The 27,269-nt window shown below is 35.6% G+C and overlaps 1 protein-coding gene across 8 annotated transcripts in view; it reads left to right on the top strand.

Annotated features, from left to right (window-relative positions):
* Positions 1-27,269, top strand: part of LOC138696037 (CCR4-NOT transcription complex subunit 10-like) — a 120,641-nt gene that overhangs the window by 50,345 nt on the left and 43,027 nt on the right. The window contains exon 7 of one of the 8 annotated variants that reach the window (XM_069820539.1): positions 3,849-4,477. The exons of the other annotated variants lie outside the window; for them this stretch is intronic. Coding sequence (XP_069676640.1) covers positions 3,849-3,891 — 43 coding nt within the window. The 3' untranslated portion in view covers positions 3,892-4,477. Of the gene's footprint in view, positions 1-3,848; positions 4,478-27,269 lie in introns of those variants that run through there. 8 annotated transcript variants of the gene reach the window in all.

Genomic DNA, 27,269 nt, shown 5'->3' on the forward strand with positions numbered 1-27,269 from the left:
CTCCGGCTGTAACTCTGTGTAAGTACGTATTACCACTGTCTACTACACAACTCATATGCCTACATTTGACAGTAGCGCTCCAGCGGCAGGCAAGTTAAATGATAACACAGAAGATAAATGATACCGTATTTCACGCAGTAATGGGGATGCCAAGTAACGCAGATGTAACATTCCACAGAAGTTGCGTGCTGTCAGCACCTACACTTTTCAAAATGAAGCGAATACAATGCGCTATTATTGTTAACCTACACATAAAATTAATCGAAACTTTTGTTCATTAAATCTAATCTTCTAAAACTTATCAGTATTTTCTACTCCTGAAAGAAAAAAATTAATGCAAGACGTAAGGTGCGCAAGTAGGCCTAAAGGCAAATAACTTGTATTACTTTAAAAATAATAATACATCGATTGTACGTCATTTTCCACATGTATTTAAACTATTCTTTCTGACATACGAATAGGTAACTGATAACCAATAAGTGTTTTATATAGCATAATTACCACAGTCTGGTATATACACTCACGAAGCTTGAGTTGCGAGGGTACTAGGAACAATAGACTGTGTCGGTACTATTTCGCATTGTCTGTAATGAGGCGATAGTAGCGATCCTAGTGGTTAGCAACTATCTATGGATGCATATTTACTACGTGTTGAGCTTCATGACTATGATAATACTAACGTGTTGGTTATGATTACGTTATAACTTTATGACCTGTCCTGGTCTTAGGAATTCTGAATAACTACAGACTCGGAGAGATTTTAGTTTTTTGTTACTACAGTTTACAGCACTGCACACCTTTATTTTATTCAGAGACATTATTAACAACCCACGCCCTTTTCATAAGAACATGCTGGCATTAGCGATATTGGTCTATGCTAGCAATCCTATGATCTTTTGTTAAAATTTATTTGTTAATTGAAATTAAAATTTCTTCATGAAACCTGTGTACTCATTTGTTCGCACATACGTCATATTAGCAGTAAGTGCAGGTAAATATCGTATAAGTAGGATAAGTTGAAAGCAGGCCTACGTGTGGAAACTGGAAATGTGTTGCAAACTGCGGTAAACTCACCATAAGAGAACCAAAATACCTCTATTGTGACTTAAAATAATAAAAAATGCCGGTGCTTAAGGAAATAAAAAAGTGAACTTCGAAATATATTCAGTGCATCTCGTATGCGTTAAATATAGTTTTTTGTTATCACGTTTAAATCAGCTGTCGACGTTACCCCAATTTATGGTATGGAAAATAATTATTTTCTAGGAAATAGTGTGGAGTGCGCCACTCAGTAAGATCTGCAACGAAGCAATATTGCTGCAACCGGCTAAGACTGAAATGACGTCCTTGTTTTTGAGGCTACTAATATTGATTTTTTTCACAGAAAATACGTACAGAGTTCAGAAATAAACTGAATTTGCCATCGAAAAATTATATATCTCAAACTACGATTCACTTGCAGGTAAGAAGCAGAAGGATTTAAGTTTATTCTCATTTTCTCGAACTTATAACTTTGTTTCTGATTAATTGGGTGAAAAAGTCTTTAGGGTTCTAAAATAGAATTAATAAGAACCATATACAGTTACTGTATGGGATAAAAGTATCAAGTATAATTTCTTTGCTCTGTTATGTATATTCTACAATATTTAACTTGCCTGCCATTGGAGCGCTACTGTCGCATCAGCAGTCACGAGTTGGCAAAAAAAAGTGTCCAAATTGCGCGACTACATGTGTTAGACTGGCATTGCTGTGGATTAATGGCTGCACTGAATCGTGCCTTGCGCAGTCTCTCTCGGTTTATGGAGTGCAATTCCATTTCTCTCAGGAAATGTCATACAACGTCCCTACTGTAAAATATGTGAGTTGTATTTACCTGTTCAATTTCACATCACATTCAAAACTAAAACTGAAATTTAATTTCGCTACAGATTTATTAAGGCTGCTTACTTCACCACATTATAGTGGAACACGTTTGTGGGCTTAAATTATGTAAAACATTTTAGGCGGTCCGTCAAAATGAAATATGAAACTCAGGGTGTCTGGGACATTCAAAAGGCTGGAGCCTCTGGTCTAGTAACAGAGATGAGATGGAGACAGGAATTCATAAGTCGAATGTGTGAGCTCATACCTTAATTTTGGTGGGGGGGAGGAGGGGGCGAGGACGGCCGCTGGCCCTGTTGTTCGGGGTCTCCCCCCCCTAGCGCAGGGGTGTTGGGCACTTCGGCCGGCGGCAGCTCCTCGTACTCTGTGTAGTCAGTCACCTCCATTACCTCCTCTGATGGTGACCTGAGGTTCTCCTCCCTGGGGTGCATGAACTTTCTGCTTCTCTTGAGGAGGACTTCGGTGAGTGTCGACGTCGGCTCTGCTCCCTCCAGGTCGCCGCTGTAGGTCTTGTAGCGGTAGGCGGCGTAGGCCAGGCCCGCCACCCCAAACACCCGCATGCCGTTGGAGAGGAGCCTTCCTGGCCTCACAGACTCCCTCACCCTGGGATGGTCGCTAATTCGATTCAATAACCCTTACTCTAGCAAACATTTTCTTGCTCCTAGTTCAGAATTCACGTAACACAGCAACGCATTGCTATTGTTGGCATGTCTTTCCTCTCTCTCCATAGACATTTCGGTTGTCGTTTCCCTGGATACCATTCATGTAACGTAAACCCTTCCTCTTTTTATAACATCCATACTAGTGTTGATGCCGTTGCTTACGGGATTATACAAGCTGGCGCATAGCACGATCGAGAATAGGTCTCTGTGAGTCATGACAATTTCTGCCGCTAGGTTCGCCTCTCTGCCCTATGAAATGATGAATAGTACCATTACAAAGCATTGTGCATCATGAAAATAGTTCGATTAATTGTGCATTACTGATTGAGTACGAATATTATAAATATGCCAAGCATATTACAGTGTTATTTGAAGTTTATTCTGCTAAGTTATATTCGAAAATTGTCTGTGTTTTGCTATGTGAAGAACTCTGTACCAACAGGTCGTATCTTTATAGGTTAAGGTAAATGTCAAAGTTCTCTCATATAACAAGCAATACTATGTTAAAAGTGGCGAATTGCATTTTCCGACTCTCGAATGATGTGACCCGAAATGTAAAATAATTTCATGCATTGTTTCACTTACCAAGCATTACTGATATAGGCCTAATGAAAATGTGAACGACGTGATGTAAACATTGAAGATAATGTTGTTACTGTTTTCCCTTTCTCTTTTAGAAAATACCGACAAAAGTAATTAATTATCTTCATGCTGTACTTATTAGGTAATTAATGTGTATTTGTCTGTATTTTAGACCTGTGTATTGTTACGTAATTCGCGGGTGCTCGTGTAAAGGGGGTTAAGTATGATTTCGCTAAACTGCGATAAGTACAGATTTCAACCCTCCACAATTACTTTTTTCTTGTGTTAAAGGGGTTAAATCATTCTTCCATCCTTGATGCAGTTACAGTACTCCTTATTTTGTGACAAAGGGGTTTTGTTCAGTACCAAATGAGAGAAGTTTGCATACCTTGCAATTTGACTTAACCCCCTTTACACGAGCACCCGCGAATTATCAGTGAATTAGGTTAGAGAACTTAACAAGGTTAGTATGAGATTAGGTAATGCACCTCAAACTGTAACTAATAATGGCTGCTGCCGAAATAGGCTGAGATGGTTATCGTGTGAAACAAATTATATCTGGAATATCTAGTTTTATTATATACGGATACGTAAAGTTTCTTTCTTTTTTTTTTTTTTTTTATTTTAGCATGTGTTTGTAATTTTGTGAGGTTATGTCTAGCCTAATTTCTTTTTATTCTTGTATCATTACCAATACATTAATTTATTTTATATTCATTTCAGGTGTTACATCTATGGTCGCAACTCTACTTATTTTAGGATATGAAGTAACAGTATATATTCAACTTCATCATTTGCTAAAAATTAAAGAAAACTGTATGTGTTCGACTCATTCCATCGTCATTTCTTCTTATGTATGTGAACCACGTTCGTTCTAAAAGTGCTACAATAAATGAACACTATAGACAACGTGATGGAACAATTTATAAGTTACTGTTAAAATGCTCAACATTTTCAAGTGGTGCTATACCCATTGTTTCAAAATGTACATACATATTTTTACATTTCTATAAGAGGTGTCATAAATTATTTCAGCATATTTGTAAATTCTTCAAAATTAATTCTTCTAATTAATACCATAAAGTAATGAAATAGGCCTAATATAGCCTAGGCCTATATGTGATTTTATACTACCGGTATTGATGTTGATCTTGGTAAATTAATCCAATTTCACAGTGTTGTCTTTTGTATTGTGGTTCATAACAATTATAACAGTATGTACGTGGAAATGTTTTTAAAATAATAAATTCTAGCTCATGATTTTAAGTGGTCGTTTCAATGGGAGGTTATATTGGAAAGATGATCACAAATGGATAATTTACTGCAAGATACAAGAACTGGATATAAGTGAGTGTTCCGTTGAAAGTGAAAGTGAACATTTCGTTTTACAAGAGCTAAGTAGGCGTACACGCACTAAAATACTACAGCGTTTACTATTACTATGCTCAATAGATTAATCAGTAGGCCTATAGAAATGTTTTCACCACTGCAAGAAAAAATCGCGCAATAATTATACTTCTCAGTTATTGTGACGTCCGTATTTTTTTTAAAAAGAGAGGGAAAAGTTAGGCCTTCTTGCAAATGCGTAATTATGAATTCAAGGAAATTAAAGATAATGCAGTACCTTAATTAGTTGCAATATCTTATTTAATAACAATATTAATAATATTAGGTGAAAAGGGTAGGCTATAGTGCGTATATATAAGATGTCAAGTTAATTTATTTCCGGAAATGTTTGATGTATGAACTGAAGTACAGAGCAGACAGTCCCTCAGTTTATATGTAATATGTTTTAATATCAAGAATGACAGCCTTTTATTGTAATATAATTGAGGAGTAGAAGTTTGCAAATTACGTCTATTGTCCATAAAATATTGTACGAAGCATTTAATAAGCAATGATGAGTCCTTTAAATGTCCCAAATGTCAATGTCTTTTAAGTGTTCTGCTATGAATATATAGGGCAGAACAGCGCTCCGAGCGGCGGAATTGGCATTACGAGGGAACCACTTCAGACTCGTTTTTCAAGCTCTATGCGCCAGCTTGTATAATATCGTAAGCAACGGTTGATGCAGTCCTATGGTCGGCCTGGTATAGCGCTGGCCTTCTCTGCTCGAGGTTGCGGGTTCAATCCCGGCCCAGGTCGATGACATTAAAGTGTGTTTAAATGCGACAGGCTCCTGTCAGTAGATTTACTGGCATGTAAAAGAACTCTTCCGGCACAACGGCAACGCTGATATAACCTTTGCAGTTGCGAGTGTCGTTAAATAAACCATAATATTTTTATGGCCCTATGTTTTGCCTGTGCTGCAGGCATCACAGAACTTGAATGTTATGAATCCATTAATATATTGTAACGTGTAACGGCTTGGATTCCACAGCAGGCCGCACATTAATGAGCAGTTTGTTACTCCGCGAAGATGACTTGTTCAATTCTGTGGATATCGATTTATTTTTTTTATTTACTCATCCACTACTTTATTTATTAATAAGTCATTCATTCAGTCATTTCTTTTCTCATTTATATACACATTCATTTATATACGTATCCATATATATGTATGTATTCATTTGCTCATTTATGTATTTAGACATTTAAATATTTATTAAGAAATTTACATATTTACTTACAAATTTACATAATATTTCCTCATTCATTCATATATTTAATCATATTTTTATATTTACTCCTACTCGAATTTATTCATCCATTTATGTATTTATTCATCCACTTATATATTTACCCATCTACTTATATATTTATTCATCCACTTTTATACATATTCATCCACTTATAGGCCTATTTTATTTCATCAAATCATAAATTTATTCTTCCATATATACATTTATATACTTATTTATTCATTCATTGTTATATTTTTCATTCATTTTCACATTCATACCTTCATTTTTAAATTATTCATTCATGTAGACATTTATTCATTTATGTATATAATGTATTTATTCACTCGGGGTTTTTCCGGGGTTTTCCCTGAACCAACTGAAGCAGAATTGCCGGGTAACTTTTGGCGTTGGACTTCGGATTCATTTCGCCATCATTAATCCACATACAGTATAACAACAACTATAATAATAATAATAATAATAATAATAATAATCATCATCATCATCATCGATACCACAGCCCGGGTTAAGTTCACGGTGCAGCGTGCTGTACTTGTACAAGAGCGCGGCCTATCTGCTACCCAACCAATCACAGAATAGGAGTGGTAAGCACAATAACACTCAGGCTGCAGTGTAAGCCTTCGGGTCCCTCCCCCGTACAAGAGGAAAAAAGAAAAATCGTTTAGAATTTCCAGTGAATTTAAATTAAATAGCTTACACATTCATCGTACTCCGATATGAAAACAAAGCAATTTTTTTACGTCTGTAAATTGAATTTCAACAAAACAAAAGTTGTGAAACTAGACCTCCTCAGTTTCACGTACTTTTTCAAGTAATAATGAATTGAAAGCAGGAGTCGTTACACACTGCCTGTTCACAAAGTTCTCTGCCCTTTATAGGGCTATACTACATCTGGATTTCACATGTTTCATTCGTGAGGAGAACTGTTCACAGATGCGGCACACGGCGCGATTCACGAGGACTTGCCGCCACTTACAGGGCCTATTTCCGAAGACATTCTGAGCAAAAAATATCACATAAACATTTGCCCTAATCTCAATACTTTCAAAATTACACAAATTTGAAGTTCTTTGTAAAATACCTTTTTTCTTTAGTTTTAAGGTTAACAGAATATTACAAATAGAGAATGAACTAGTCAGAAATATCATTATTTAATTGGCTAGTGTTCTGAAGCAAAAATGTGTTCTCAGTTGCTTTGCACAAATTTTGTTTTTCAATTTTTAACTAAAATGACATTATTCTTACGCACTTATCACAAAAACTGTTACAAATCATACGCCTTTATGAACTTAATTCTTTACAGTTTAATTATGGATCCTAATCTACAGTCTTGAAGAATTTACTAGAGTGGCGTGATTTGTAACAATTCTTGTGAGAAATGCGTAAGAAAGTGTAATTTTATAGTTAAAAATCGAACAAAAAATTTGTACGATGCAACTATGGAATTCACAATACACTTTTAGCTTCAGAATATTAGCTACCGGTAATTAAAGAAATGATACTCCTGAATAGTTCATTGTTTATCTGTAATATTCCTTTACCCTTAAAACTCAAGAATAAGAATAATGGGATTTTGCAAACAACTTCAAACTAGTGTAACTCTGAAAATATTGAGATTAGGACAAATGTTTATATGACAATAAATCTTGTCATAAATTGTTATTTAGTAAATTGTCCGAAGACAGGTTTGAACCTCATAAGTGACACCAATGAGGCATCACCATGAAGCAACTAAGCCAGGAGATAACGATACGGTTGCCATCTCATTTCCCCCTCCATTGCATTCATCGATGACTAGTAACATATTTCAACTAATCAGATGTGTACAAACAATTGTTCTTCCTCTGACATATAAGGGATGTATTGCTGTTTATATATATACGTATCAGCCAGAACCTCAATCAGAAATAATCTGGTAACTATAAATATAAAAAAGTATAATTGGTACTTGTCTACTTCATTTCTAAGTCTGCTTGTCTATTTTCTAAATTCAAATTACGTTAAATAAATCCTATTCTGTTAACGGGCTAGGGTCTCTATATCCAGGAAAAATAAAGTAGCCCTATACGTCACTTCTTTGTTAGTCTTACGTATGCTGCACAATATTTCACCATCATAACGGCAAAATTAAAGGAATATAATATATATATATATATATATATATATATATATATATATATATATATATATATACATATATATACATACACTTCTTTCAACAAAAGAACCATTTCCCATGTGCGTTAGAAAGAGAGAGAGATACGCCTCAGGTGTGCCAATAGTACGGAAGTTACAAGTCACGTTTTTTTCACATTTCTCTACAGGAGTTGTGTATCCAGTTTATAATGTTGAGATCACTGGCTCTCAAATTGAACAGCCGACGAGTGGCCATTTGTTTGGTAGAGCTGAATAAGTATGGTTCTTTCCTGTGCTGCTTTTAATTGTTGAAATGCACACGGATGTAACGATAAAGAAGGAAGGAATGTTATATTTCACTGGTTAGTTAATCCATAATTTCTGCGACGAATTTTTCTCCATATTATATCCATATATTTTTCTAACAGAGGAAACTTGAAGCATGAAGAGTCACATGCCAAGTACAATAGTTGTCTTCTGTAACATAATATGGAGAAAAATTCGTCGTAGAAATTAAGGATTAACTAACCAGTAAAATATAACAATCCTTCCTTCTTTATCTTTACATCCGTGTGCATTGCTTCTGAGTAAAGATTAACCGAAAGTGGATAGGTGCAAACCGCAGATAGAACTTCTACTCTACAATGAATCATTCAAAGTAGTTGTTACCTTTCAAACTACGTTATTACACATTGTTATTGGCCTTCATTCACTCCATATCATTCATTTTCTTCAAACAGCTGTTGTTTCAGTGCATACATGAACATTATTCACCGAATTTAAAGATACCGAAACTGCATAAATTATAAAATGGTATTTTTTTTTTAATATAAATAATTGAAAGTAATTCTTGTGTTAGTTACGGATTAATGAAACCTTTTCTTCTGCTGCTGTTGTTGCTACTGCTACTACTGCTGCTGGTAATAATAATAATAATAATAATAATAATAATAATAATAATAATAATAATAATAACAATAATAATAATACTTTTTTAACTTCATACAGCAGTTTAACTTACAGACTGAATTAAAAAGTTGACATATTAATTATTTTATTAACCGTGGTTATGAATATTCACATTCAGAGTTCCTATGAAAATGATGCAAGTCTGACAGCCAGGATTGCCGGGTATCCCTATTTAGGCGGGATTCTCCCAATTCCCTGTTGAATCCCGATTAAAGCGAGTCGGGATTGACAAAAATCCCGATTTTACAGATATCAGTCTACAACATATTTAAACTATTTCTATTTCCCATTAACTGATATTTTTATTTATATATTGACTCAGATGGTAACATTCTAAACATAGAGATAACCCGCGGATATTTAGTAAGTCTGATTGCCGTAAAGCAACTAAACTCGCAACATAATACTTCTCTTAGTTCTACCGCATTGTTTATTATTCCGTTTCGATCCCTAGTCATTGCTCTCGCAATTAGTAAACATTGTGTCCTTTAAGTGTGTTGAGTGGCAAGAATGACAGCGTTTTGATATCATATTTTTCGCTAATAACAGACACATACAATTGCTGCGTTTTATAGTTTAGTGATGTTTAAACATGGATTCATCGTCAGATACTGAGAATGTTGCAGTACCGGTTCCGCAAAAGAAAAGTTAATCAATGACTAAATGAAATGTTACAAAAATTGCTCGAAGTGTATTCCCTATTAATTACATCAATCTTTTGTTTGTTTGTTGGTACAGTACTAATTTCTTTGTTTGTCAACAGATAACGATAAAAGTCAGTTTCCCATAAAGATCTGATTGAATGAAAGGTTATGAGTACACAATCTCAATTTCACCGATTTTGTCAGTTACAACCTTGTCAAACCAAGCTCGCGAAGTCTGTTGTTGCTGTCTGAATTTTAATCTCAGTTTGTGTTATCTGACTATCCTGTCAGACCTCCAGTAAAAATTTCTTAATTCTTGTTCGCTGCCAGTTAGCCAAATGTTTCTCTTGCACCTGAAGCAACTTGTTACAAACTGCATCCCAGCAAACTTACTGCCAAAAATTAAGCTTATTGTTTGAGGATAATGTAAAATTATGCGGCGAAATTTTTTTTTTTTTCAGATAAGTTAAGGTAAGTTAATTATAACTTCATTGTTTGATTTTTAATGTCCGCAGTAAGCCGCTGCAGTTACATGGGTGTGCTTGGCAGGCAGGCGAATTATTCCTGTGATAAGTAGGCACAAGTGATTGGCTAGACAACTCACTGTGATACATTTTAAGTTTCCGGTAAGATAATTTTGCCAGTCAGTCAGAAGTCGGGTTGTTTATTTGTCAACCTGTACCAGGCAGGTACCAGCTGGTAGTTACCATTCTACTACTTTATTCACTCTGATATCCGTACAGATGGAAAAACAACATTGACGTTATTGTGGTCAAATGATAGGCAATTCACATAAAATTTCCCTTGTTACTATTTTCAGTTTAATGTATTTTGAAACATCCTGTGAATTCGAATGTGTATTGGTAAACTGACATCAACGCCATCTGTACACAGAGACTTTCTAGCTTACAGTATTTCATCTGTCGCACAACTTCAGTGCTTTCCTGCGTTCGATTGAAGTATCTGCCGTAATATAAATCTTATTTTCGTATATTATGCTAGGCCTACTGAGTTTATTTCAAGATTAGGAAGAGTTTTAAATTTCTTTAAGAAGTTACGCTGAAGCGCTGAAATCAAGACGATCTCTCTTCAAGATCGAGTTCCCCAGTATTATTGTGTAGTGCGTGGTTTTCCTTGACAGTGTTCGTTCGTTGGAATCTGTTTGTGTGCACGTAAATAGTTTCTGTGGACTGAGTTTAATTAAAGTTCGGTGTAAACCTGAAGATAAAGGAACAGATTACGAAGGGAACGGTGCAACATAACGGTGAGTTACATACTGATGATTTACAGCAGAAGCAGTTCAGATACTTAAAATAGTTATGCATATAAAAAAGTTTTGTTTTTTATCACGTTTAACCTCCAAATTACAAAAATATATATTTTTTATTGTAGTATGTTTGTCATTATAATACTTCAAGCTACTGGCTGTGTATTATGTTCCTTTATGTTATTTTAAGAAAAGTGTCATACTCAGACCTCGGTCTATTTATTTACGACAGGGGCAAAAATACTTACGCATTATGTAAGAAATATTTACTATATGTGTGCGATTCATGCGTTACAAATAACTGATTTAGTTCATATTTCTAACGTGAATTCGGACTATTCCAGAGAATTCTTCCTTATGTCAAAGTAAATGTTGAGTTTTTGTTTTATATTTTTTAGTATAAGGTAGGGTTCTTGGTCCGATATTACTCTTATTGTAGAACTGCATCGTTGTGATATTACAGCCATTCTTAAAGACTACTTTAACACTGCTTTAATCACGCGGTCCCTTCCCTACTGATGTGGATCTGTGTTTTCGATAACCGCTTCGGTTTGTTTTCTCAAGTTTTCCCGAACTGTAAGCAGAATGTCAGATGATCACATGGCGAATCTTCAAAATAAACGTGAAACGCTCATTATACTTCACTTAGTATATACAAGGCATACAAAAGGCCTAACCTAACCCAACCTAACCTGTCACAGATTCATATACACAAGGCATAGGAAGAGCATAAACAAAGCTAATGTAACCTAACGTGTCACAGATTCCTGCACCGAAGAACTTACAAAATATTCGAGTAGGAAGTTTGAGTGTTGCGTGCTATAGAAAAGCCTTCTTCGTGTCCACGGTGACGTCCGCTAGCTTTGTCGAAATTGCGGCCATGACTTATTAAGCAAAACGCACTAGCTTTGCGCAATACGTAATCGCATTGTGGAATATGCTTTTATACATTTACAGCTGTGGAAAGGCAGTCCAGTATGTGCGAATATTTATTTTATTACCGCGTAACAATCCCACTGCTGGTCTGTTCTTCATTTAATTATAAGGAAGGACAGAATTTGGTCGGAAAGGTGGACACAGGTCCCACAGTGCCTTTCACAGTTTGTTGGAGTGATCACGTGACATTTCCCGTGTGACGCGTTGGTGATTACAAGTATTCCTACTTATTGCAATTCCACTTTTATTATTTTTGAATGAATTCTCTCTTTTAAGAATTAAATTGCCGAGTCTTTCATTTATGTTTTCAGTAAACTGTTTAAATTATATAAACATAAAAATGAACACGAATGAAAGGTAATTTTAAAGATATGATGGAAACACCTTGCGTACACGAATCTGTAACAGGTTAGGTTTGTTTAGTTTAGGCTAATGTTATGCCTTGCACATATCAATTGCAATTCCACAAAAAAATACCTTATAAATTCAAGAATATTTATTTCCGAAACCACCGGAAGTACTTCAGTCTTAGTTTCACCACAATTTAGTATATACAGTTGCGAAGCTCAATACTTACTAAATATGCAAATATAGACAGTTGAAATATGCATCCATAGATAGTTGCTAGCCACCAGGATCGCTACTATCGCCTCGTCACAGACTCTTTCCCTAGCAGACGATAAAATGTATTGTACTTTTGATATCATGTTGTTTTGAAAAATTAACACCTTCCTTCCACTATTGAAATACGAAATACATAAGGTTTATATATTATTTTCATAAAGTATATATGTTATATTTTATAAACTCACCTTCCTGGATCTTTCGGAAGAAGGATAACTCTGACCTCTTTTTCTTACAATATTTATAGTACCACAAACGTCTCCTTGTCCCATATTATTATTCAAATTATTGTATTTTAGCCATTTACAGATATTACAACCGATAACGAACATTTCACAGTTTACACAACTTTTCACAACAATGCGAAATACGGCACAGTCAATGCCTTTTCGATCTAGACCAGGCCGTAATATATGTTCTGCTTTCTATTTTACTGTATGGAGCTCAGTGAATTATTATATTATGACTTCATTGCGTATCATAGCTAAGTTTTATTTAGTGTAATGTGTCCATAAGTTCCCTTTACTTCTTGTTGCATAATATGTTGCAGAAATAATTACATAACTGTGTTATTTTAATGTGGAGAGAATTTTACATGTTAACATAATCTTTTCGCATCAACATTTTAAGTTTAGAATGCAAGCTATTTAGAAGTTTAATAAAAAAGAATTTATTTTGTGATTTTAATATAGCACATCTACCTTCCTTGATAAAGACAGAAAATTTATCATACCACCCTTATGAAATTAGTGTACGTACGATTGTTACTTCGTCTCTTAGGTAGTAGATAAATACAGTAATCCAATACTCAATTGTAGTATTAAAATACAGACAAATTGAATGTGCGAAGTATTATACATGACATTATGCTTAATTATAATGTATAATTGCGAATTTAGGAATATAAGCTATAGTAAACATAACCTATAATATTTCCATATGAATGGCAGAGCATTGGAGACCACTAAAATTAGACAGAAAGGGGAAACTGGGACAGTAAACATAACCTATAATTTCAATATATCTAAATATTCGTGTGGTGCAACTGAAAATTATTGCATCGTGCATAAATGTACAATAATTTCGCAATATTTAATCGAAATAAAGGCAGGTAGGTCTATTACACATACGAACAACGTAATTTTCACACCAAAAATAATATTACACCTTAACTCGCAAGGAATTATGTCTGAAGTGTCTCCTAATCATTGTTTTAAAGCCACCGGCGTGGTTCAGTCGGTTAAGGCGCTTGCCTGCCGGTCTGAAGTTACGTTCGGGCGCGGGTTCGATCCCCGCTTGGGCTGATTACCTGGTTGGGTTTTTTCCGAGGTTTTCCCCAACCGTAATGTGAATGCAAGGTAATCTATGGCGAATCCTCGGCCTCATCTCGCCAAATATCATCTCGCTATCACCAATCTCATCGACGCTAAATAACCTAGTAGTTGATACAGCGTCGTTAAATAACCAACTAAAATAAAAAAAATCATTGTTTTAAATTGTATTAATGCAATTACACTACATTTTAGAGAAATATATGTTACTTTTGATGCATTCCAATTAATTTATATGGTTGAAACGCCGCCCTTCGTGACCGGGTTAAGCGAGTCACATGGTCTGCCTTACGGCTTGTATTAGATCACGATGGCAGTGACACAGTCTATTGTTCCTAGTACACACAGCGCTCCAAGCGGCTAGCAACTATCGCAAGAAGTGCAAAAAATCACCCCAAGCTTCTCTACTGTATATAGTAGACTGTGGTTTCACCAATCATACCATTCCATCATACATTTAAAATTGCCGAATACAATTTTAACCTACTGTACTTCAGTGGATAATTATTACAAAACGAACACAGAAAAATTAATAAAATACAGCGCGTCAACATTGATTCAACTTGTCATGACAGACTTTCCATACCGCTTGCAGCAATGCATCAATGCCGATGGAGGTCATTTGCGTAATGTTATATGCAAGACATAAAATGGCAATTCATGTAGCTACATCTGACTGCCATAAATACAATTTCGTAGTTATGCATATGTTTTGATAATTGTATTTTTATTTTGTAGCCTACTATTTCCTAAGGCCGCCTTGTATTTAAAATAATAATAATAATAATAATAATAATAATAATAATAATAATAATAATAATAATAATCTATACTAACAATAAATCTGTAGCCGAAATTTTTCTGGTAATTTTCGATTTTCCAAAAATAATTGGTGTCAACATCATCCTGAAACCGGAAAATCGCTTTTTTTTAATTTTTGTTTGTATGTCTGGATGTTTGTTACCTTTTCACGCGATAATGGCTGAACCGATTTATATGAAAATTAGAATATAAATTAAGTTCGTTGTAACTTAGATTATAGGCTATATAGCATTTAACATACTTTATTTAAAAGGGAGGTTATAAGGGGGCCTTAATTGAATAAATCGAAATATCTCTCTTATTATTGATTTTTATGAAAAATATTACATAACAAAAGTTTCTTAAAAAACGATTTGCCATAAGTTTTATTCTATGCAAAATATTGATAGGACTAATATTACTATGATGTACTCAAGTACATAATATTTCTGTGCAGGAATTCTGCATTACCATATGGCGAGATATATCCGTTTTGAAATAAGAATGCTTTTTATATCATGGCCAGGTCAGATTAAAATACGGGTAATAAAGATGAAACAAATGAGTCTGCATTTATTTAAGGCGGCCTTGGAATTCTTGGACAACAATCGAATTATTATACGGATGATATGATATATGTGTTTATAATATACTATAGTCCCGTCGCTCTAATTTCCGGCAGCCAATCACGTTGCAGGTCGGCTACATTTAAACGTGTGCGTCTTCTGATTCGCTGATGAAGTTGTTAAGCATTTCCTAAGGCTGGATAAATACTTAATATAATCGCCCGCCATTTTGGCTCTTTCGTTGGCGTCCGCAGAAAGCACACGAGAACGTTATTTGCTGCTTAATTATTTGCTGAATTACAGTGCGTTTGATTTATTATCATAGGAGCTACGACATGATGATGTTTAACTGTGTGGCAAATAGATCCCTCGTCTGGTAGCTCGGCAACGAAAGAACAAAAATGGCGAACATTACTACCTACCTAGACTTTATAGAGCCTTCACTTCCTAAGACGTAAGCAAAGAGGAGGAGTCACGCCGGGAATAACAGCGTCGCGACTATAAATGTTATTATATTATAAAGAGAGAGAAATTGTGTGTTTGTATGAGGCAATCTCAGGAAACTATTTAATAGATTTAAATAATTCTTTCATCATTGGAAAGTGTAGTTCCTTTAGATGGACGTAGGCTTTATGTCATTACAGAAGCTCATGTGTGAATCAATGACTGGGCACAAATGCATATAAGGTAGGACTAAACAGAACCTTAGGCACAGCAAATTTTGTATAGTGTCGAAACTAATAATTCATGAAGAGGTCCACTGTACTTCTGAAGACGACTCTCACAGAAGAGCGGATATAATAGCAATAAACAGGCAACAACAAAAGGCTATTATCATAGATCCAACTATACGCATGGAGAGAGATCTAAACCAAGCTCATCAGGTTGATCAGGAAAAGAGGGCCGTTTATGAACCTTGTATTCCCTACCTTAGTGCCAAGTATAACATCCCTCTCTTCAATTGGTCAGTGACAGGTTTATTTTTTGGTGCTCGGAGTTCTTTACCAAAATTTACATATCATTTTTTAAAACAATTATCAATATCATCTTTTGAAATTCAAAAAATCATCTCGCAAATTCTCAAAGATTCCCTGCAGATTATGCAATTTCATTTATACCACTCAGAAGGCCTTAATTAAGGATATGCTCATTTTAAATAAAATCTTTTTTTATCAGTATAATTTAGTCATCTTCTAAGATTTTATTTTGCAATTGATAATCAATGGTGCTTAATTGTTACACTTTATTTTTATAACACTATTCATATTTAATTAATTGTATTTGTTTGCTATTCATTTCCGGATCCTCGTGGTCATCCTTGATTAAGGCCGGATGAGTTTCTCTCTCTCTCCACTGCAGTTAAAGTTAATGCTATTTGGAGGTGCCGTACTGAAATTTGATGCCTGATTTGCGTTGCGTTTTTTATGAAAGAATGAAAGCCAGAGATGGAATAATTTTACAAATATACACGTGGCACATATTAAGTATTAATTATTCAATAACATAACGTACATATTGCTTAATTACGTATTTGGGTGAGCTGTGGCAATGTATACTTAATAGGTATCTGTTGTATGTAGTGCACAATACTCCATATTGACTAATCAACAAACCAACATCTTTAGCATGACTTGTGGTTTGTAGGCCATCTCAAACCCCAAACTCCACCCCTCTGAGCGCGAGATCTTATATACTCGGTCAGTTACGGGCGAATGTTACAATAAAAACAATTAACAACATAGGTGCCTCAGTCATAACATCATACCAGATGAAACTATGAAGTAATTACATAATTGAAATACGGCTATTTGGTCTAGGGAGCATCCGTTTCCGTTGCAAGAGTAATTCGCTTAACATGTTTGTAAATTATTTTTGAATACGTTGCGCTGCTGGAAAAGTTTTTCTTCCTGAGATTCAAGAGTCCTCGCAACCAATTAGAAACTTAGGTAGGTACTTACAGCAGAACATCTGTTATCAACACACGTTTTAAATAATATAGGGCAGTACAACACCTTATTTCAAATGGTATCGTTCGGTGACAAAACTTCTTCCAACTGAGAGTAACAACCCTCAGTTCTTACAAATATACTCTATTTCAGACGCTGTTAGGTCTAACATAATACCAAGCTTAAAAGTAGAATTAATCGAAAAACTCCGAAACCCATTGCATGGTAATAACAGTTACATTCATAGTTCTAAATACAACTTTGAACGTAATTCAGGAGAAAATTATTTGTTAACTAACAATAACAAAGCTGTATTTGGAAGTATAACACATTTAAGTCAATGATATTTATTTATAACAAGTGCAGCGAAGCGCGCGGGCACGGTTAATAATAATAATAATAATAATAATAATAATAATAATAATAATAATAACAATAATAATAATAATAATAATAATAATATCATCGTTGTCATTATCTATGCCATTTCAGTAACTTTGGTGTCGATGATAATGAAAATGTCTTTAAAACCTTTGAATATCCTGCAGTTTTAAAAACTACGTTGTATTCTATATCATTGTACTAATCAAAGGAGCAAGAGGACGCGTGCCCTCGAGAAACTCAAAGCAGAGTAAGCTGCCTCATGCGTGAAGCAGTAAGCCTATACCAGTGCTGTTGTGCGGTCTCTCCCTCGTGTGTGCAGGGAAGCTCCACGTGCTGAAGTCAGCTTTGTCCGCATCGCTGTAGGCTAGATATTGTACAGTTGGTGTTATGATATTTCTAATTCGTCTGCTGTCATTGTTCCTCTTCTGATCCAGAAGACTACAGCCAGCAGTTTTTCGTACAAGTCTCATTTCTGCAGCGGTCAATCGTCGGACATCTTAGAGTCGAATAGTCCAGGCTTCACTGCCATAGCAGAGAACTGGTCTTGACAAAAAAAATTTATATTTCAAGTATTGTACAGGGATATTTTTACTTAAATTTTTATTGTGCCTGAGTTTTTTTAATATACTTCACTCCCACCCCTTCTACTAATAATGAACTTCCAACTGTCCTCCACACAGAACCAAGGCCGCATTCAGTAAACAGTACTGAGTTAGTAAGTATAATACGTTCCAGAAATATGTTCGCGTTTTTCAGTGACGAAAGAGCTTTTAATATTGAAACATATTTTCGCACAGGTACTGTCGTCCGTTTTACTACATCGCATCGCGATTTCCCTCACCCGCTTCTGCTCGCCCCTCTATAAAGGCTAGTGGCTGGGCTGTCTTAGCTCTTTTCTGAAAACATCAATTTCTTCTAGGAATTGGACGTCTACGTAATATTATACAACTGTTTAAAATAACTGAAATAAAAGCGCCTCGTTAAGTAATTAACTGTCACGTGATTCCCCCCCCTTTCTACGATCCTGCGACATAACCACTTGGACGGACAGTAGATAGCATGTCTGAGTAATTTTATCTGTGCGGGTCGGGCAGAAGTGAAGATTGAATTTACAGTACGTAAGGTACTCTTTTATAGAGTAGGTACAGAATTATTTCAACATGAGTTACTAGTACGAAGGACGAAACTCGCAATTGGAATTAGATGCAATAGTCTACAGTGCGATAATATACACAAAAGAACTGAAACCTCTATCGAAATGAACGGCCACCATTTTCAAAAATGTGTTTAAATATCCATATTATGATTATTTTTTAGTTTAACTTTTCTATATTGTACGCTAATCTGTTGTAGGCAGTATATTATACACGGTTAATGAATACGTTCGCATGGATAGCTCAGTTCGTAAGTAAAAACACTCATTGTTAATACTGTACTATATTTTGATTAAACAAAAACCTAATGAAAATTATCAAACTCAAAATTGCGATATTTCCTAGTTTACGTAAATGGATGAATTACTTTTCTTCCCTCCTATAACTAGTAAATTTGCTTACATTTTACGTGAGTATCATCGAACTCCAGTCGTGGAAGGGGATAGCAAACGGTGTTTCCGGTTCTCAATCGTTAATCTAAAGGTATAGTCAGGTTGATATTTAAAATGTTAGTAAAAATAAAATGATGTGCCTGTATGTCTTTGTACTTTTGAGACTGTAAAGACTTGGTTAATGATTCTCTAAGATTTATTATAATTTTGGATTTTATTAGAAATGTCACTCTTCATTGTACGTTAGGGTGTAACCTAAATATCTGAAGGAGTTGATCTGATCCAGTATGAAATTATCGATGTAAATCTTGAATAATTTCAAGGGAAAAATTGTTCTGGGGCCGAGTATCGAATCCTGGACCTTTGGTTAAACGTATCAACGCTCTATCAGGGAACTCTACCAGACACCGATCCAATTTTCCCCTCTATATCCACATACCTCAAAGTGGGCTGACAACCGTCAAGCAACCAACATTGAGTGCACACTAACTCTGACTTAATTGTGGATTTCTGCTAACGAACAGAGACGTGTATAATGCAAATTATATTATCAGATCAACTTTACAGGGAGTTATACCTGAAAGCTTGATTTGCATAATAAGTACACGTCACTGTTCGTTAACAGAAAGCCACAATTTAAGTCATACAGAGTTAATGTGCACTCAGTGTTGGTTGCTTGACGGTTGTCAGCTCACTTTCAGGTCTGTGGATATAGAGGGATCGTCCGTTTAACCAAAGGTCCCGGATTCGATACCCGGCTCCGGAACAATTTTTCCCTCGAAATTATTCAAATCAACTGTATAGGGAGTTATACCAGAAAGCTTAATTTGCGATGTAAATCTTACTTCTCACTGGTTGTCTACCCTTAAAAGCCATTATTTTTGTTGAACTTTCTAAATTGTAAGTTTTTGTTATAAGATTTAGATGGTGGTTATAGTATCTTCGGTATCGCCAAAAGGAACTTGATCAAGAGTATCAAGAGCAGGCCCGGGCACTCACAACTCGATTGAAACTGCAGATCCCCACTCCACCGACGAGCACACGGGAAAGTAAGCATTGTACAGGGACATCATTTTATTTTACTTTATTGTACCTGAGTTTTTTAATGTACTTCACTCCCACCCCTTCTACTAATGAAGTTCAACCGTCCTCCACACAGATCCATAGTAGCCTTACGGTCACAGTAAACAGTACGTTCCAAAAATATGTTCACGTTTTCCAGTGACGAAAGAGCTTTCAATATTGAATCATTTTCGCACAGGTACTGTCGTCCATTTGCCTACGTCGTATCCCGGTTTCCCCCACCAGCTTTTATTCGCCAGCTAGTGGCTGGGCTGTCTTAGCTCTTTTCTGAGAACATTAATTTCTGTTACGAATTGGACGTCTACGTAATATTATACAACTGTTTAAAATGACTTAAATAAAAGGGCCTCGTTAAGTAATTGTCACGTGATTTCCTCCCTTTCTACGACCCTACGACATAACCACTTGGACGGATAGTAGATAATATGTCTGAGTAATTTTATCTTTTCGGATTGGGCAGAAGTGAAGATTGAATTTACAGTACGTAAGATACTCTTTTATAGAGTAGGTACATAATTATTTCAACATGGGTCAATCCATGAAAATTGGACATAAAACTGAAAAAATAAATTTTGTTTTTTTGCAAGAAATTTGGTGTCGCCTGGTTGGCAATACTTCAAAATATATCGCAATGTAATTTAAAATGAAAAACAAGCGAGGGTTTGCTGTAGAATCCTCTTTCAAAACCGCTGTAGATGTTACAGAGTTGGACTGCTAAAACACTGCGTAATTTCGAGTCTTTTTTGTATAACATACTAGATTCTACAACAAGTATTTTTATGTCATTGGAAAAAGGATATTTCGGTAAGTAGTTTAGTGTATTAGTATGAAATATTGGTGTATAAAACTGTACAAAAATTAATTTTATAAAAGACGCTTCTTTGTTGTAACGTGAGTCACGAAAACGTGAAAAAGTTTTATATTATCTCAAAAGCAAAAGTATCACTACGTAAAAACTTGTTTTCCTGTTTCTTTGTGATTATCTGAACACATTAATGACCAAAATATGCATATTCCTTCGCTTCAACAAGATGAGATCTGAAAATAAAAGTTGTAACGTGAGTCACATGTACTGGCCAACATGGCGTCGAACTTATAATATTATGTGCTATAAACTAAATCACACTCTGAACTTTAGCAAATACTTTCTGCTAGAGGATTTCACATTTTAGACTCATGAAACAGCAATATTTTAACATTTGAAATTAATAATTAAGACTAATAATGACATTAGGGCCTAAGTAATATGTAAACTAATACTCATAACCTCACTTTTAGGACAGCAATAACATACGCACCATGGTTATGTCAGCTGCAGAACGTCAAAGGAGAAGAAGGGAGAAGCTAAGAAAAGAAGGAAAATATGAAGAATACAAATTAAAACATAAGGAGGAAGTAAAGAAACATCGAGTAAAACTGGCTGAAAAACTTAAAAAACTGCCGAAAGTAGAGAGGGAGAGAAGAGAGCAACAAGAGCAACAAAGACGACAAGAAGTAAGAAAAAGAGTGGCTAAGTGTAGGGCTATGAAAAAAATAGTCAAAACAGCAGATACAGTTCAGTCTGTTGATACTGAGCCTGTTTATAGAAGTGCACAAGCTTTGGGCAAAGCAGTGTCTCGAGTAAGACAATCACTACCATCAACCCCGCGCCGCCGCAAAGTTGTGAGGAAACTATTTCATGACCATTGCGATGCAAGTTCTTCAAAAGATGAGTTGCCTTGTCGTGTTATGCATGGATATGCAATAACTGAAGAAACTGCCACAGAGGTAAGAAACTTTTATTGTCAGGATGACATCAGCAGAATGGCTCCAGGAAGAAAAGATTCAATAAAAGTTACTGGCTCAAATAATGAAAAATCAACTCTGCAAGTGCGCCATTTGATGTATACCATCTCAGAATTACATCAGATGTTCAAAGAGCAGTTTCCACGCATGGCAATAGGGCGTAGTAAATTTGCAGAGCTTCGGCCGAAGAATGTTTTACTTAGCAGCAAACTACCACATAATGTTTGCCTTTGCAAGTACCACGAGAACTTTCGTCTTGCAATGGAAGGTCTTAGGAGTGTCATCAGAAATATTCCATTGCATACGAATGACATCGTGAAGAAAATTATATGTGAATACAATAATTCTGAAGACTGCTGGCTAAACAAATGTTCAACCTGCAGTGATGGCAAAGGCTTCACGAAATTTATTGGAGATATAGAAGAAAAGGAAGTGACGTGGTATACATGGAAAAACAACAGTGAAGATCACATCCACAAAGTTGTGGAGGAAGGTACAACTACTGAGCTTGTTGAATTTGTGTGTAGCATTCTTCCTCAATTTCTTGAACACTCTTACATAAAGATGAAACAAGCAGAAAGTTACAAACAAATGAAGGCAGAGGCAGAGAAGGAAACTTTTAAATCAAAGGCATTAATTCAGATTGACTTTGCAGAAAATTATACTTGTGTCTCTCAAGATGAAGTTCAGAGCGCCCACTGGCTACAGGCACAAGTAAGTTTATTTACTTCTGTAATGTGGCATTCTGAACAAATGCATTCTTTTGTGTTATGTAGTGACAATCTGTCTCACTCAAAAGAAACTGTGCCTGCATACGTTGATCTTCTTCTTGAGAATCTACCAAAGGACACAACAGAGGTACTTATTTGGTCTGATGGTCCTGCGTCTCAGTTCAAGAATCGCTGCATAGCAGCAATTCTTCCCGAATTGTGCAGAAAACATAAATTGCGTAAGATTCATTGGAATTTCTTTGCAACGTCGCATGGAAAAGGTCCAGTTGATGGTATCGGTGGCGCTGTAAAGAGAAAAGTTTGGAGAGCTGTTAAACAACGAAAGTGTTTTGTCGGTTGTGCCTCTGACTTTGCTAAGGTTTACATGGATGGTCCTGTGAAAGTTGTGTCTGTATCATCTGCAGACATTCAAAGCAGAAATGTAAGTCTTCATCTAAAAGATGTAATAAAAAATGCTATAACCATTGCTGGTATATCAAAGGTACACTGCATCACAGCAAATGCTACTTCATTTTCCACCTCATTTTTGTCAGAAAAGAGAGGGAAGAAGGCTGACGTGAAAATTGGTGAGTGGTATTTTGTAGAATATGAAGGTAAGCACTATCCAGGTGAGGTACGGGGAATTGCAAATGACGAGTACCTTATCAGTACCATGGAGCCAGCTGGAAGTAACTGGAAGTGGCCTACTCGTCCAGATGAGATTTACTACACTGAAGAGCAGCTGATAAGGAAGATAGGAGGGCCTACAGTTGTAAATTCTCGAGGACATTACAGTTTTTAATAAATTGGACAAATTTGTAACGAGAGTCACATTTATCTGTAATGTGAGTCACAGTGAATAAGTGATAAATTATATAATTTCTTGTACATAATTATGTTTGATCTTCATGTGTGTTTGTTAATTAATGTTTTCACTTGATTACAACAAAATATCAGCTTCATATAGACATTAGGATCGCAGAATTATGAAAATACTTAAAGTGTTGCATATAGAGTGTCCATTTCTATGTAACGAGAGTCACAACACTTCAATAATTAATTTAAAATTCTGAAAAAGTAATTACTACACTGTAACAGTTTTCACCTGATGACCTACTCATAAGGTAAGTAAAAATAAATAAATGAGTCTTCTGTAACTATAAGTTAATGTTGTACAGTATGTTATTCACAAAAGAAAAGCTCTTCAAATGTAACGTGAGTCACATGGAATTACCCACATGAGTTACTAGTACGAAGGACAAAACTGGTAATTGGGATTAGGTACAATAATCTATAGTGCGATAATATACACATTAGAACTGAAGCCTGTATCGAAATGAACGGCCACCATTTTAAAAAATGTGTTTAAATATCCATATTATAATTATTTTTCAATTTAACTTCATTCTCTATATTGTACGCTAATATGCTGGAGACAGTATAATATACACTGCATAATGAATACGTCCACATGGACAGCTCAGTTCGTGAGTAAAAACACTCATTGTTAATACTGTACTATATTTTGATTAAACAAAAACGTAATGAAAATAATCAAACGCAAAAGCGCAATATTTCCTAGTTTACGTAAATGGATTAACTACTTTTCTTCCCTCCTATACCTAGTAAAGTGATTGTTTGTATATTACGCCAGTATCATCGAACTCCATTCGAGGACGGAGGTAGCAAACGGCGTTGATCCAGAGGTATAGGCAAGTTAATATTAAAAATGTTAGTAAAAATAAAATGGTGTCCCTGTATAAGGATTTCACCAACTTTCAGCTTTTGCTGGTTGCCTGAAATCCTTCACTGGTGCACAGTGCCTGCTGTCCGTTGTTTATAAGGCAGTGTAATCGAAAAGCACATGGGGTGGACTGGGAGTTATGAGTTCCTTTTTACTTCTACTTTGTGCCCAGGGCTGATCTAGAATATTATTTCCTTGGAGTGTGATGGATCCTAATACTGTCAAACGCCAACGTCGAGTGATTGAACTGATACTGTATATAATAATAATAATAATAATAATAATAATAATAATAATAATAATAATAAAAATTGCAAGAAAAAATAACAAAATTCGATTTCGGTACCCTACTTTGTTTTTATTAGAGTTAGTGATGAAAACCCTTTCTCACACAGATACTGTACATGGAAGCAAACTGAATTACAGTCTCTAAAGCACCATTGTACAGTTCACTGTATTCTCTTTTCACTTGTGATGAGGTCCAGAAATTGACCATACCTTTCATTTGGAATTTAATTTTAAGTCCGGGCTCATTCGAGAGTTCAATTAACTGTTCTCTTTCACTCAATGAAAGTTTCTTAGTTTCAATATCGCAATGAAAGTGATCAAGAACCTATGAAAATTCGTCATATTTACTTGGAAAATAAGTTTCAAATTGTGACCTCAGAGTTGTATTATTGGTGTACGTGACCATTTCAATGTGCAGACGGGTGTCGGCAGAACTATTAAGAAAGCCATCAATACATGAAAAGATTCGGTCCTCTGTTACGAATTTGGGTGGTCCCTGGCTAGGTTGCAGGGGCGGCGCCAGATGGCGAGAAACACCATGTTCATAATGCTTTAAATCCCTCTTTTGTTGTTTAGTGTAGAGTGGGAAGTCGGTAGACGGATAGGGTAATAAATTTCATAAAATGTCAGTACTAGGAGAAAAAGTGAAAGGTGATTGCCATGTGTCATTTCCAAACTCTAAAATTTTCAGCTATGGAGTGATACTCAGTTCGTTTGAATTTTATTGTTTCTTCTGTCTTTTTTGAAGGACCACAAGGGCAGACCTCGAGGACCACAGGTGGTGCGCGGACCATAGTTTGAGAAACGCTGCAATATAGCATATCAAAATTTAAATGTATACAATAAATACTGTAAGATCTTAAAAAGATTGGTTGGTAAAAATAACACTACTCAACAAGGTTTTCATAACATGGACAAGAATAATTATTTTTACGTAATTTGTATGTCCTGATTACGAATATGGCATTGAAAAAGTGCCTACACGTCACATTTTTTTCAGAAACGTACATTTTTAGTTAGTGAATCGTATAAAAATGTGTTAAAATCTAGCCACTTTGAAAGAGGTTCTTTTCTTTAACATAGATCTTTTACACAATTATATATTATTTCCGTTCTTTTAAGGTACCATCTGAAACATACTTTCACTTTTGTGGGTTGAATGAGTGTTACCCTTAGCGATGGTTTATTGTTTTATTACCCTTATCATGCAGCTGCACATCTGGCTAGAACTGACTAAGGGAGGAGTGAAGGCTCTTCAGTTCACAGCTCGAGAGCGCTGTTCGAAATCCCTGGGGTATTGGGTAAAGAGAGCAAGGAAGCCTGCACCTCCGTGCATGCTTCGAGGAATGGAAAGGAAGGAATCTGGCCTTAGTTGATGCGGACGATCAGTGGAGACTAGAGTAGTAAGTACTATACACTTGTGGGTGGTTTGTGTACGTACACGATAGCAGAAAGTTCATATAGTGATTCAAGTAGATCTTCCACCCCTATGTTGTTTAATCCTTCATGGGAGGAGGCATTTTTTTTACAGAGTTTGAAAATGTAACAATATGTTTAATTTGCAGTAAGATACACCATGTGATAAATAAGAAAATACAACCTGCAGCGTCACTATGACAACTGTCATGCTAATGAATACGACAAATTAAAGACGGCGAAAGAATCGAAATGGTGGAGCAGTTAAAAACACCAATATATGACAAGCATTATTATTATTATTATTATTATTATTATTATTATTATTATTATTATTATTATTCCGATACTGATGTGCAGTTAGTCAGACAAGGTTTCCCTAGGCCCGCAGAATACTGCATCGGACATAGTGTCTTGGACGAGACAGTTTCGTCTCGGACCATCTGATACTGGACAAGACTGTTTCGGACTTTCTAGAACTGTCGACAGTTTCGAACAGAGTTTCGCCACGACGTAAGTAGTTTCTTTTCATACATTGCTATTCTCAATTGCGACTTGATAGCAACCGACGACAAAATCGTAGCAACGATCGATTATTTTATGCGTTTAAAAGAAGAAAATCACGTAAATAGAAGTTTGTTCGATTCATCTTCAAAACCCAAAAATTTATATACTTGGTTTCATAAGTACATAAATTTCTTTCAAAACTTCTTTCCGTACTTTATATATTACATTTCTCCTAGTGATATTTTTTTCAACGTATAATAAAAAGTGGGGGTCCTTGCATGCACATAACAAGTCTATCTGCGTCTGTATCCATTTTTAATCCAATTGGAAAATGCTCGTAAATACAATGTAACAATAACATTATATTATTGAACATAACCCACGCTGGACATACAGCAAATCACGTGAATGAGTGAGTGTACAGCAGAGTTCACGCATGCGAAGAATGAAATGTGCGATCTTGTCCGCTAGTGGACGAAACTTTAGGTGACATCACAGGTCGATACCGTCCGAGACGGTCCGTGGTTGACCGAGGAATTTCCATGCAGTATGCTGCCGGCCTTGCTCACATTAGCGTTCATGAGGATTTTTTAGTACTTAGTGTTATTCACAGGAAGACATTCATGAAGATGATGTCAGTGTTCGAGTTAGTTACAAAATTGCTCTGCGTCTTGGAAGAAAATTCCGACCATTCACGGATGGTGATTTATTGAAAGAATGTATAATAAACACTACCGAAGAACTCTGTCTTGAACAGCTACCCACCATTAGAATAATACATTGTCATAGAATTTAGTCCGGAGAAATTATTTCCTC

This window comes from Periplaneta americana, chromosome 3, assembly GCF_040183065.1.
Source record: "Periplaneta americana isolate PAMFEO1 chromosome 3, P.americana_PAMFEO1_priV1, whole genome shotgun sequence".
NCBI lineage: Eukaryota > Metazoa > Arthropoda > Insecta > Blattodea > Blattidae > Periplaneta > Periplaneta americana.